This window comes from Malania oleifera, chromosome 10, assembly GCF_029873635.1.
Source record: "Malania oleifera isolate guangnan ecotype guangnan chromosome 10, ASM2987363v1, whole genome shotgun sequence".
Taxonomy (NCBI): Eukaryota; Viridiplantae; Streptophyta; class Magnoliopsida; order Santalales; family Ximeniaceae; genus Malania; species Malania oleifera.
The window spans coordinates 43,420,161-43,435,500 of record NC_080426.1 but is presented as its reverse complement, the minus strand read 5'-3'; the positions used below and the strand labels follow the sequence as shown (position 1 = coordinate 43,435,500).

At 36.5% G+C, this 15,340-nt stretch overlaps 1 protein-coding gene across 1 annotated transcript; it reads right to left on the bottom strand.

The window, feature by feature from the left end:
- Nucleotides 1-491: 491 nt before the first annotated feature.
- On the bottom strand, nucleotides 492-7,451 carry LOC131166116 (uncharacterized). The gene is made up of 6 exons (XM_058124412.1): nucleotides 7,204-7,451; nucleotides 6,538-7,094; nucleotides 6,147-6,339; nucleotides 5,122-5,186; nucleotides 4,794-5,004; nucleotides 492-983 (listed from the first exon to the last, which is right to left on the bottom strand). The coding sequence occupies exons 1-6, from the start codon at nucleotides 7,366-7,368 to the stop codon at nucleotides 609-611; spliced, it is 1,566 nt and encodes a 521-aa protein (XP_057980395.1). The 5' UTR covers nucleotides 7,369-7,451; the 3' UTR covers nucleotides 492-608.
- Between the last annotated feature and the right edge of the window lie 7,889 nt (nucleotides 7,452-15,340).

The window sequence follows — 15,340 nt, the reverse complement described above, 5'->3', positions numbered from 1 at the left end:
CATGTTATCACATATTTGTATGTATAAAGCTTTAAAATAGATGCCTAAGATATTTAAGTTTAAATTTCTACAAAAATGGAGGTGAGAAAATGATGATAAAACCTACTTGATTTATTCTTAAGAGAAAAAAAAAACGATGCCTACTTTTTGTAAAATTGGAGATATGTGGGAAAAGACTATAAAGATCCCTTTTAAATATAATCAAGATAAGTAGAGCTTAGCCCACAGGCATAAGCACAGGTGGTAAGGACCTGTGTCAGACGACCTTGGACAAAGGTGAAGTCTAGGGTTCAAACCCTGCTGCCTATAGCACACATCCGTGATTAACCTCCTACGTGTTGGTCGAGGGCACAATTGGTGTAGGCGTGGGATTAGTTTGGTGCGTAAGCTTAGGACACCCGACGATATATATATATAATAATAATAAAAAAAGGATAAGTAGAGCTTAAATTTGAAAATTGATTAACCCTACATTAGGAGATAGAAAGGAATTTAGAAAAAAAATGTAGAATAGATTGGATTGAGTTTCTTTTAAATTTACATAAATCCAAATTCAAATTCTAAAATTTATGTTCCCAAATACTAATTAAGAAGATTTAATTTTAATATTATTTAGGTTTATAAAAGATCTCCTCTCCAATATTTCCAATTTCTTCCCAAACCTCCACTTGTTTAATCAAAGCTTCGTTTCTTTTAAGAAAAGATCGAAGATCTAGAGGATCATAAGGAGGTGGTAGTTTGCATGGTGCTGCATCTGCAGGACCCTCGACCATGGATTCTACCATATACATCTTCTCCAACTTTACTTTCCTTGTGCAAGCCATTGTTTCTGAACACACTTCAACAGCTCCTGGAGGCACAGTTGGCTTGTATTTCAATAGCTTTGCATATTCATTTAATAGATGAAACATGTAGTCGTACACATAAATCATCTTTAGTTTCTCTTGAATGAAATTGCTTCCTGATCTTCCAATCTCTTTAGCCTGTCAAGTTTCCATGCATAAAACTAGTTAGAGAATTATTTAAATGAGTTTAACTCTTACATGCAACAAAAAAAAACTCACTATGTCATCGATTCAAGTCATCATTCATGAAATTAATTAGAGTACAATGCATGTTCTCTTTGACTGTCAAGTGGCAAAAAGCATTTGGAATGCATCGATCAAGGTTTCAAAGTGAGAAATGTTCCATGTTATGAATCTCTAATCATGAATAACTCAATTTTTCAAAAAGATTTTGGAAGGGATAGGAAGATGGAATTTATCAATAGTTTTTGAAACAATGTAACTGTTAGAATTGGTGTATTACCAAGAAGGGGGGGGGGTGAATTGGAATTTAAAACTTTTTCTCCTAGGTTATTCTATTCAACAATAGTACATACACAACGTAGGGACTTGTCTGTGCAATTTCCGAAAGCGAGATAATAATGATGTGAAAATTAAATCAAACACATCATTCACACAATAATATATACGTGCAGTAAATATAAAGTGCGGAAATGTAAATGAACACATGATATGTTATCAGGGTTCGGCGAATTGTGCCTACGTCCCTGCCTCTAACTCGCAATCCAGAAGATTCCACTAATAGCTCACTTAAGGGTGGAGAGGCACCGTTTACAACCAGGTCAAATTAACAAAGGGCTGAACTCAACCTTAACCAGGTCAATTAGCGGGGCTGACCTCAACCTACACGCCTTAACAGGACAACGCACCTAGATTTCCTAACCGAGTCCAAGCCAATCCGAGACTATTTCAGGGCTAGTCCCCCTCTTCAGGCCTGTGCCTGGATACAACAAATGTGTATATAATTAGATGGTACAGTGATTGTGCTTTCGTGTAAAGCAGATATGTACCCAAATGCATGCAATAACATACACCACAATATGATTCAATATGTAAGCTCAATGTGGTCTAAATGGTTCAACTCTCATAGATATTTTCTATCAGTGTAATGCACACGTGAGAGTGTCAAACAAGCAATCTTTGTATCACAAGATATTCAACAAATAAGTTCACACAAAGATGTCAAGTCTCCAGTATTTCAATCAGTAAGATATCTCAAGCATGTTGGTATTAAATGATGTATATGCTTGGTTTTCAAAAGATGTCTAATCTTTGTATTCAGCAAATAATATATGAGTGAAAGAATATTGCAACAAAGACCACTATCACACAAACAAATATCTCTTCAAATATTTTATAAGATAAAAGTGCAATAGATATTTGGAAGTGTTTGAAAAGTTTTTGTAACCAAAAATAAATACAATCTTCTCAAGATCTTGTAATAAAGGTGCAAGCTTAGAAGATCAAACAAAGTCTTCTTAGGATAGGCTTATTAGAAAAAGCCCCCTAAGAATCCTTAGGTTTGGCTCTCAAGAAAATCGTGTCAAACAAGTAGCACAAGGAGAGCAAACCTATTTAAGTAGAACACTCAATCAACTTACAAATGATGTAGGCAATAATAGAAGGCAAGTATGAGCGATTTGAGTAAGAAAATGAGTAGTATATGGTTTTTATTTTTCAGAGAATTCTTCCCTAATCAAAGTGGCTAATCACCTTTAATTTTCTCAAATGAACTCATATATATAGACATGGGAGAAATATGACCGTTGGGGACATATTAGGGATTTTTAGAAAAGATTAATGACATTTAAAGCATTTTAACCCTGTTTAAAAATATTCAACCTGTGGTAAAAATTATGGCAACCCGAGAGGTCCGGTCGAGCAGATCAGTTTTGATCGACCAAGTCTCATATGGTTCGGTCGACCAAGGGAGTATTGAACTAAGGGCTCGATCGACCAGGAGAGGGCGATTTCTCAATTTTTCGAGGTTCGGTCAACGAGGACATTTTGAACTACCTGGTTCGGTCGACCAAACCATTGGGATTTCTCCCAAGGACCCTTCGGTCGACCAAACCGTTGGGATTTCTCCCAAGGACCCTTCGGTCGACCAGGTAGTTGGAGTACAAAAGTGGTCGGTTGACCAGATGGTCAAACTTTTGACCCACAGAGGTTTCGGTCGACTAGGGCTTTTTGAACTACCTGGCTCGGTCGACCAGGTGGTTAAAATGTTGACCAAAGAGGTTTCAGTTGACCGGGGCTTTTTGAACAATTCTGGTTCGGTCGACCAGGGCCTTGGTCAATTAGTTGACCTAGGGAGGTTTCGGTCGACCAGGCCAAAATGAACTAGCTTGGCTGGTCGACCGAAAGTGCACCATATGTGCATTTCGGTCCCGTTTCGAAACAAACAAGTCCTATTCAAGTGCCTAACAAACATATGTGTAAATGTGTGTGTCCTAGGGTCACTTGGGGTCCAATTTGAAGACATCGAAAAATTCTGGTGTCGGTCGACTGAAGGGTATACCCTAAGGTCATGCTAAGGTCATTTTGCATTATGATTTGGTTTTAGCTTACAAAATAAACCATACATGTGATGTGTGTGAGCTTATTACAAACCAAATACCTACTTACTATTACAGACCAATTAAATATATTACAATATTGAATTATAAATTGGTCTTCAGGCTTTGTTTGCTTTCTGCACATCTTGATCTTAACAGTCTTAGTTCTTACACAAAAACTCAAACACTCATTAGATACAATGAATATTTGTCATAGTCAAAATCGGGCATGACCAATAAGGTCAACAGTAACTTTAACTTCGGAGGTGGAGGAATATTGAGAGACCTCTTTCACTAGAGGGCAAACCCTTAGAACACCTTGGCAAGAGCAACATATTACACATATTCATAAGATTCAAAAGAGACAATACTAATTTTTGACTAAGGAGGAATAGTTCATCATAATTAATATACATTGCTTCAAATGATTAAGCTAAATTCCATACTCGAAGCATCAAAAGGTAACCTAGGGTTGTCAGGAGGTGGAGTCATAAGAGACCATTTGGGATAGTGGATGATGGGGCTTGCAATAAACCAAGAATTATGTGATCCCCTCACAATACAGATACTAACTATTTGGGAAGGTTTAAATATGGCATGGGAATTTAATTTCAAGAGGGTGGTGGTGGAATCTAACTCGTAGCACATTGTTCACTCCATTAACATAAGTACCTAGTCCATCTCTCATTTTTCTTGAATCGGTGTAGCAAGAAGATGTTGGGTAGACAATGAAGTGTGTGAAACTACATCGCACAATATATAAAAGGGTAGTAGGGTTCATGGCTAATCTTGGCATGCGTGTTCTTGGATATGGGAGATCCAAGTCTTCAAAATGGTTCATTCAAACGATGCTTGGTGATTTGATTGTAATTTCTCTCCATTTTTTTTTTATCAGTTACTTTTTCTTTCCTGACATTAAGCTCGCTTAATTCACAAAAATGTACGTGCATATATACATACAAACATGTTTCTTTTCTTGTATCAATGAGTATGAGCTATGGGATTTCTAAAACTAGTAGCATTCTTGGAGTAGTAGATAGGCAATGTTGTTGAGACACAGTAGAGTTACACACAAGTAAGTGGAGAAATCAAAGAAAAATGTGAAGAATGCACGCATGCACACACACACACACACACACACACACACACCCACCCACCCATAAAAATATCTCAAAATTCCCTTATACAACAATATAATAATATAATGCCTTAGCTCATTATATTCATACCTTCTTTGTCCTTCTCTCAAAATTTTCAATCCATTTATAGACTTCTAGTGGACTTTCATTTTGAATAAGTTGTAGCTCAACATGCTTATAGGAATTAAGATATATATATATATATATATATATATATATATATATATATATATATATGATTGGTTAGTTACCTTGCGTATATGGTTGTTGCCCCAATCGACTGCAAATTTAAGAGATTTGCATTCATCACTCTCATTTATTGGCCAGTAGTGGATCAAAGGCAGTAAAGTTCTTGAGAAAAAATCATAGTAATAGGGCTTCAAAAATAGAGACAAAGAATCACAGGCTAGAATATACTTTTTACTGACCGACCATGTGACTCCTTCCATATATATCTTATACCTACATATATGAATTTAGGTTAGGAACAAAAAAAGGATTAGTAAGTGATATGGGGAATATGTATGAAGAATAAATAAGGATGATTAAAATTATTTAAATTAAAAATTGATTTCCTACCTATGAGTACACTGAGCAGCTAAATTTGTGTCCTTGTATCCTTGATCATGTGCATGTCGCCAATCCTACACTTGATGGTATAAACAAATTAAATGCTTTAGAGAGCTTTCACTATGTAAGAAATTTTTTTTTTTTTTATGTACTTTTAGGTGTGGCTATTTACTAAAGCCCCCAAGGAGACAACCAATGTATATGCTAAAGCCCTCTCCTTATCCCACACTTGTTTGAACCATTGGACTCAAAAAACAATTTGACATACTCGCAAATCATGTTTGAGAATTTTAAAGACGAGAAGATTTTAGAGGTGAAGAATAAATATTTACACACATAACATGCACAAATTCAAAACAAATGGACAAAATGTTGGACTTGTAAAATGGTTACAATAAATGTGATTGGATAATTTCCTTTTAATTTATATTTTCTAGAGTGACCAAATGTGCAAATAATGTTATTTTCCATGCTATAATTGTGACTAACGTATATAACAATCTAGACCCTAGATTCTGCCTTACATACCTTTGGTGTTGTGTGTTGGACAAGAAAGCATCCTTTTAGATAAACATTGACTATCTTAGTATTCATTAATTTCAAAATCTAATAGCCTCGATAAATTGTATATCATGAAAAGATTCCTAATAGTTTAGGACATATTGCAACTTCTAAGTTTTAATGATGCATTGCTTTCAATATGTTCTTTTTGAACTTTGTAATATTATGTATTGGGCTATATGGGCTTCAACTTGTGAGAAGTCTACCTAATTTTTTTTTGGAATAGATAGTAAAGAGAAATCTTTTTTGCAACGCAAGGGTCTAATCTTAAATTGATTGACCATTTTGAAGATGCCTGTGTGACATCCATTGAAATTTAAGTTTGTGACTCTAGAGCTCTCCCCAGAGCTTCCCAAAAAGTACCTCAACCAGGGATTCACCCATATTCATATTGGTGTTATTAAGCTCTATCTCACTTTTCCTGAGAGAAAAGGTCTTAGCATCCTTTAAATATAATAGAAAGAAGTTATTACCATGTCATATATTCGAACATTCCAATCTTGTTTATCCGTTGAATTACACTGCGAAAGTCTTTCTCTTCTAGCATTTGTATGTATGTTCCCTTTCCAATAAGCATAGGGCTCCCTCTCTATCCACATCGATTTCTTGTTTCCCTCTTCCAATTCTTCAATCAAGGACTCCCACGGTTTTATGTGAATCTCAGGCCTACAAAAAACAAACAGGCAAGTGCTTAACAATATAAATCCCTGATCATATGCCCTTTTGCACTAGAAAAACATTAACTCTACGAACAAAACAGAATCAAACTCATCGTTTGATTTTTTTTAGTCATTTCCATTCCATAAACCCGAATCGATTAAAGGCATTACACACAGAGAAATGAAAATGGTTGGAAGACTTTACCAACCCCAGAAGGACCAATCTGGGAACACAATGGTGAGTGTCTCATCATTTCTGCAGTAGCCGAACATAGGTGGTGGTGCTCTGGCATTTGGACCATTGTAATCACTTTTCTTGACCACTTGAGTGTCACCACACCTGAACATCAAATCCAAGTCTGGTAGCCTTCCAGGGTACAATCTTAGAAGCTGTAAAATCCCCCATATTGTGAAAACATCCCTTGTTTGAAAAGCAGCATGGTACTTCTCGATGTACACTCTTCCCCCAACAATTACTAGTCTAAGATTTGCACCATCTTTGGCACTCTCCACCACTTCCCTGCTGATTCCACCACCCTTCCATGGCTTCAGATCTTCATGGATCCACCGGAAGTATCCCGGGCACTCCTCGTCCCGCCACGGAGAATCCCCAACCCCCGACCGGGCCGTGTAATTCTTCGGGCAGGTATGCAACTTTTCCCCAACTGGGCACTTGAATTGGACTCTGCTTTTCTTCAGGGTCTCCCTGTGGCCTTTTGTGCCCGGAATCACTTCTAGTGAAGCAGAACCTTTCATGTAGGCCTGTTGAAAGCATTATGAGGGTAACAAAACCATTGACAATGTACCAGAGCATAAAAATTGCAGGAAGCATGAGCTTGAAAGGCCTATATAATATAATTATAAACCTTACCCATCTGACCGAAAGGAGGAACCCAAAACAGAGGAAGATGAAGATAAGGGAAGTAGTTTTTGAAGTCCATTTACCCCGCAATTGGGTCATAGTTTCTTGAAAATGGTTAAGTATTGGACTTCTGCGCAGCGAGGAACCATCAAGTGCATGAGCATTTTCTGCCATGGCTGGCTGCTCCTCTTACAAAAAAAAAAAAAGAAAAAGAAGAACGATCTGTTGATAGTGCTTGAAAGTTGAAAGAAAAACTCAACTCTTGCTTATTGGTGATTAGTGCTGATAAGAGTGCAAAGAAATATATATATATATATATATATATATAAAAATTTAATACGTAAGAATCAACTTAGAATGTAGAGAAAAATCTGCTAGTTTTAGTGCCAAACTGTCAATCGGAGAACATGAATGTAAAATCAAAACAAGGCCAGGGGCATAAATGCGATGTGGTTTAAGTAAAAAAGGGATTAGGGCAATTCGGTATTTGGGCAAATTTTGTGTTGACTTGTCACACATCCATTAAAAGCAAGTCACCGGGGATAAAGGTGTTAATTAGATAAGAATGCAAAGTGGCTTAGCATCTATTATTATTATTATTATATGATGAGAGGTAGCCTATCTTAATTGCATACACCTTAAAGCACTTACCATTTAAACATAAAAATTTAAAAGTTTCTAGTATATGGTTGTAAATTTTGATTATTGAAATTTCTTGTAAGAAACAAATCTAGGATATTCCCTTATAAATGTAGACCATGAATTTTTTTTTTTAAATTTAAAATTAATTTTAGGTTAGTATTTTAATATTTTAATTTTGAATAATTTATTTTAAAAAAATGAGAATCTGCTGAGGATGCAAAGAAATTTATTATTTAATGAATAATAGTTTATAAGGAAAGACTCCTTAAATCAAGCTCCCAATCACAAGTCCTACTTTATAGGCTGATATTATGTTTGTAATAAATATCAAATATTCTGTGCTGTAAATGTGAGGCGTGATTTTAATTCTCTTGCCTAGAATAGAGTTTGTAAATGTGTATATATGCTGATACAATAAAGTGAAAAAGTGTGAAAGATTTCTCCATTGACAGCAATAAGAATCTTTGTTCATATTTTTTAAAACTTCATCATGGTATCAGTAGAGCCAACCTCCACCGAACCTTCGATCCCTTCCTCTCACAATACCCATAACCCGATTGCAACCCTCCCATCTCCAACAGACATTCCCCTTATTGCTTTTAATATCACTGCTCAGATCAACGAAAAACTCACTCCTTCCACCTTTCCTCAATGGCGTGCCCAGTTCGAAGCACTGCTCATTGTATATAATATCCTTGATTATGTTATAGGTGATAAGCCCTACCCTAAACCCAATGATCCCTCCACTTTCGCTTATCAAAGAACACACTGGATAAGACAAGATAAGCTTATCCTCAGTGCCATTCTGGCCTCTACGACCACCACTATTACACCCTTCATCTCCATTGCCAAAACCTCCCAAGAAGCATGATAAAAATTACACACAATGTACGCAAGCAAGTCTCGGACTAGGGCAATGCAACTTAAGGAGGAACTTACTCTGATAAAAAATGGAAATCAATCAATTCAAGAGTACCTCCACACAATCAAGTCTCTCGTAGATGCAATCTCCCTCATCGATCATCCAATCTCTAACGATGATCTAACACTTTACATCCTCAATGGTTTGGGTGTTGATTTTCGTGAGATCACGGCTCCTATTCGTGCCCGAGAATGCCCTCTCACCTTTAAGGAGTTACATGACCTTCTTGTAAGTCACGATGTGTACCTTCGTCACCTCGTAGCCACATCCCAGTAGCTAGTCTCCTCTGCAAACTACTTTACTCGACGATTTTTTGGAGGTCACTCTTCCACGGGTTTCTCAAAACAAAATGGTATTGACCACAGCAGTGGAGCCCTACAGAACCACAACTCTCAGGGCCAATACCAGAAAACTAGCGGCCCACGAGACAGTAGGAAGCCTTGGCCCCCAAATGCCAACTATGTGAACAGTTGGGCCATACTTCTAAATATTGTGCTCCTGTCCAATTTCTTGCAACAACGGCCAACTGTGCCTCCACTGTACCAGCCCCAAACACAAAGTGGCTTATAGACTCTGCAGCCTCCCACAATATCACTGGTGATTTGGCTAATTTATCTGTTCATACTGAATACAATGGCACTGACGAGGTTGTCATCGGTGATGGTTCTGGTTTGCATGTCTCTCACATTGGTTCATTGGTTCTTCACTGACCCACATGCTCTTTTCATTTAAATGATACCCTTTGTGTCCCTAATATTTGAAAAAATCTTATCTTTGTTCATCATTTTACCACTCACAATCATGTTTTTGTTGAATTTTATCCCTCTTTTTTTCTTGTCAAGGATCAAACCACGGAGGCGGTTCTACTCAAAGGTGCATGTGAAAATGGTGTTTACACTCTTCCGAAGTCAATGGTGAAGTCTTCTCCACCTATGGTTGCAAACGTACATGAACAGACCTCCGTTGAAGGGTGGCACAAACTTTTTGGACATCCATCTAATAAAATTTTCCAAGACCTTGTCAACTCTTTTTCTCTTCCAATAGAAAAAGAAAAAATTGTCTCTCATCTTTGTACTTCCTATTCCATTAATACATCTCACAAGCTCCCATTTCGGAAAAATAGTCTTCAAAGTCATGCCCCTCTTGACTTAATCTATGCTCTGATGTTTGGGGACACTCCACTACTATTGGCATTGATGGATCCCATTATTATCTCATTTTGGTTGATCATTTCACAAAATATATTTGGTTTTACCCTATGGAAACAAAATCTAGTGTCAGCACAATATTTCCCCAATTTAAGCATCTTGTTGAAACAAGATTTCAATCTGAAATCAAAACCATATATTCAGATAACGGTGGTGAGTTTACGGCTTTAAAAAAATATTTCTCCATTCATGGAAAAATCCACTTCACAACCGCTCCTTATACACCGCAACAAAATGGTGTTTCTAAGCGTCGTCACCGTCACTTAGTGGAAACATGCCTTACTTTATTACATGATGCTTCTTTACCCTTGAAATATTGGCCCTATGCCTTTTCCACTGTGGCATACCTTATTAACCATCAACCAACCCCTCTCCTTCAAAACGTATCTCCATTTGAAGCATTATTTAAACAACTAGCAAACTATTTGAAGATAAAAAAAATTGGTTGTTTATGCTTTCCACTCACTCGGTCAAATAATACCAACAAAATGCAGCCCAAAGCAGTTCCCTGTCTCTTCGTGGGCTATTCTTTGACCCAAAATGCCTATAAGTGCCTTGATCCATCTACCAACAAAATGTATCACTCTAGGCATGTTTTGTTTGATGAAACCTGAAATGGTTTTTCTGAAAAACCAACATCATCGTTGTCCTCTGCAAGTGCGTCACCCCTTCCTGACGCACCTCCATTCATTCAGCAGCCTCCACCAGTGACTTCGGTAGAAGCAAACACCTTCACATCACCCCCAGGTACCACCTCTCTCACTTCTTCTCTTCATTCCCATCATCTTAACTATGTTTTCTCATGCCCTAACTCCCTTGCATCACATGACATTGTGACATCATCCTCACATTCACATGAACCCATTGATTTGAACCTTGGTCACATACCAACTACTTGTGACTTGTCTGCACAAGAACCTACGCGAACCCACTGCATGACCACTCGATCAATGAATAACATCCATAAACCCAAACAACTAAATTCCACAACCAAACATCCCATTCCCAGCATCATTGAACCAACTTGCATGGGACAAGCTATTCTTGAACCACACTTGAGAACAACCATCTCAGAGGAACTTACTACCCTTATGCGCCATGGCACATGGGAACTGGTCCCTCCTCCACCTAATTGTCAACCCGTAGGGTGCAAATGGATATTCTGGGTTAAGCGAAAACTTGATGGGTCTATAGATCGTTTTAAATCACGACTTGTTGCCAAAGGCTACAATCAACGTCTTGGGTTGGATTACAAGGAAACCTTTAGCCTCGTTGTGAAGCCTACAACAATTTGAACTTTTCTAACAATTGTTGTAATGCAGGGATGGCCCTTAAGACAACTTGATGTTAACAATGCCTTTTTATATGGCCAATTAATGAAAATAGTTTATATGGCCTGATGTAATAACACAAAAAAAAAAAAGTGTAGAATAATAATAATGGTCATTTAGTTAGTATCAAAACGAAAGTATTTCTCTATTAGGATCCTTGATTCAATGTTTGATGCCTAAGAAAGACCTTGTCTAAGCGAGTGCTGAGAGACTATTGCGGCTCAGTCATTCCCTGGAGGTCGGTCTGGTCAAAATGAAATTTCATAAGATAAAACATGGTAGAAACTGATTGTATACATAAATAAGTATATAAAATAATATTTTGATTGACATAATTTGTAAAAATATGGGATAAAATAATAATAATATAGGTATTCTATGCGGGGCTCACAATACCGCGTGGGGCCCACATGAGTCCTGAAGCCATATGGGGGTCCACATGAGTCTTGAAGCTATGTAAGACTCATAAAACCGTATGAGAATTATGAGAGTTACGTAGGACCCACTTGGGTCTCAAAGTTGTATGGGGGCTCACATAAGTTTTTGAAATTCGAACTTAATTCTTAAAAAAAAAAAAAAAAAAAAAAAACTAAAACATAGCCTAAAAATAATAACAATGATAATAATAATGATTTTTTTAAAAAAAGTAAAAAAATTTTAATTAATTAATTAATTAAGTAAATTAATTAGAAATTAATTAAATGGGAGTGTTAGCAAGCACTCCCATTTCCCTCACATGATCCCCATCCCCATCCCGTACTCAACTCATACCTAGCTCATCCCATGCCTATTCTTTAATTTTAAAAAAAATTATAATTTCACCCCTCTCCCCACACTTTTACAAATTTCATTTCTTCCCCAAAATTTTCCTATAAATAGGAAGCTCTCAACCTTCATTTTTCACAAAAATTTTCCAAGAAAGAGAAGGATTAGTGAGTGAAAGAATTAGTGGTGAAAAATTTTGGTTACAATTATATTTTCACTCACCCACTCTTTTTGATCTCATTTCTTATAAATAGTCATTGTGTTCGTAGCACAAGATAAAAGAAGAGATAAGTGAATTTGATTATGTTAGATTTTCATTAAAAATTTATGCCCAAGTTTATTTGTAAGTAAATTTCGATTATGTTACTTAGTTTTATAAAATTTCCCTAAATTTATTTTTACGCATATTTAATTATACCAATTTTAATTTATAATATTCTTGCATTTATTTTTGGGTTAAAAAATGTTCTAATACACTTGGGTAAATTTTAGCATTTCTTTTTATTCAAATATATATATATATATATATGTAACAAAAAAATTGTGTGGCATGAGTTTATTTCTACGTTGCATGTTTCATGAAAATATGAGTAAAAATGAGATTTTTACGAGATTTTTTTAAATTGCATAAATTATAATAAGATGGTTTTAAAACCCCTTGTGGCAAAGGAAGTTCAAAGTTACAGATGTTCGCTACCGTAACTTAAAGTTTAAATAGATCGGAGTGCACCCACATTATTTAGAAAGTGGTTTTATATGTTAGTGAATTTCTCCTGAGTGCACACCTGGTTCCGGACTATGACTTAATAAGGAAAATCTCACTTAATGATTATGTATATTAATTTAGTTTGATCGGCCAGCCAGCTAAGTCCACTCTTCAGACCGCATAACCCAGTCATGGGGGTAAACATGACTTATGGTAAACAGGTCTAAGGGTGGTTTTTACAATATATGTTTATATATATATATATATATATTTAATTATGTGCATAGAGTTATTGATGATTTGAAGGAAATGTATATGTTTATATGAAAATGGTCATTCTTGTGTCTAAATAACGATTTAAAGGAAACGTATAAGGAAAAATATATATATATATATATATGTAAATAATTAAATATTTTTACAGTTTTAAAGTTAAAAGTTTAATGTAACAATTATAGTATATGATTACAAAATTTTACTATTATAGTTGATGACAAAAGTTTTATGTAGAAAATTTTAAATTTACATTTATTTAGAAGCAGCTTTAAATTTACATTTATTTTCAGGCGAGTAAATTGGTCAATTGAATAGCTCTGGTTCACAAGTGGGCAGTTCTGTCCTTTAGAGTCTCGCTTAATTTCTTCCCGAACCTGCCGAGCTAAACCCTGCAGTAGAGTGGAGGTATCGATCTCTTCCACAGTAGTAGCTCCTACAGCATTCTCCTCTCCAGCATCAACATTCTTTCCCCTGGAATCCATTATGTAGATAGGACAGAAACGAATTTAGAACCTTCATATCACATTAGGTACATTTATAGAACAACGAATCAGTTTAACATTTAAATCCTCAATTAAAATATCAAACAACCAGCTTATCCCCAAATCAACCAAACCCTCAAGTTCTAATTCTGAGTTCCAATCTCTCTGCTCAGAAACATCACCGTCAACGGATTTAACGTGGTTTTCTGAAACTGACCTGATTCGGAAACTCACAGAAGTCCATCAAGGGATTTCTGTCTCTAAGCTATGAAACAAAACTCAAAATCTCCTATCAATATCCTAATCCACCCATTCCTGTCTTTATCCTTATTCGTACCTATACTCTGGTATTAATCAATTCTAAAGTCTGCAGAATCTATAACCTAATGCTTTGATACTACAATATGACGCCCCGAACCCACCAAGTGGGGCCCGGGTGCCACGTGTTCCAATCACCTGTATCTGATACCATAATTAACATGCACGCAACAGAACATAAATAAATAACCTCAATTAAATACCAGAGTTCTACATAACAACCCAAAAACAAATACTACAACATCCAGATATCCGTATCCTCAACTAGTATTTAAAACATAACCTAGTACAAATATATATATGTATATATATACCAATATCTCACAATATCCCAAAAAGAAACCAGCAAAAACAGTCCCAACCTAGGCTTTCAAACTCGATCTTTAGAAGAACCTGAAAAGTTGTTAATCCAATAGGTTGAGACACTTCTTAGTAAGGGTGGAATAAATTATAATAGTGTGTGACACCTGAGTTTTAATATTTATATTTCAAAATAAACTGCTTCTCAAATAACATCAATAACAACTGAGAAAACATATCATTAATAACATCATTAACATCTAATATCACAAACACATCCAGTATGCACAAGTACATAATTTTTATGCAAGTGAAAGTTCTCGAGGATAGGGAAGATTACCCGCCCATACAAGTAACTTCCCAATGCTCTGGTACTAAAAACTACCTACCAGATCACTCACCTTACTTAATAAGCTTTCAGGTGAAGTATTACCTCTCCGTCAGTACACACATCTTTATTATTTTAAAGACGAAGGTTTTCAAGGATCGGGATGTCTACCCACCCATACAAGTAGCATCCCTTTGCACTGATACAAAAAAACTACCTAGCAGAGCAATTGCCTTTCTCAACAAGCCCTAGGTGGTATGTTTAGCTTGCCGCATGCACACACATGCATTCACAATATGTTATACCATTACTATTATGTTTTAATTAAATTCACATGCACAACACATCCGTATAGGAATTACACAACTTATACTTCGTCTTCTAATGTCCTCAGTATGTGGCCCACACAGAACAATTGCGTACATATCAGTACGTGACCCACACAGGCACCTACGTACTTCTTATCTACATGTGTCCCACACAGGCACCACTACCCACATAGGGTACGTAACATGGTCCACACAGACGCCATTATCCGCACAGGATATAACGTGGCCCACACAGCCACCACTACCCACACAGGGTACATAACATGGCCTATACATGCGCCATTATCCACACAAGATATAACGTGACCCACACAGGCACCACTACCCACACAGGGTACATAACATGGCCTATACATGCGCCATTATCCACACAAGATATAACGTGGCCCACACAGGCATCACTATTCACCAGTATCCAATTCTCCTGACCTACCCATCATACATCAGTAGAACAAGTTCCTCAACCTGCCAATGTCCTACCCCATATAAATGACAATATGACAAACTCCTCGGCCTGCCAACATCATATCATGATTTAC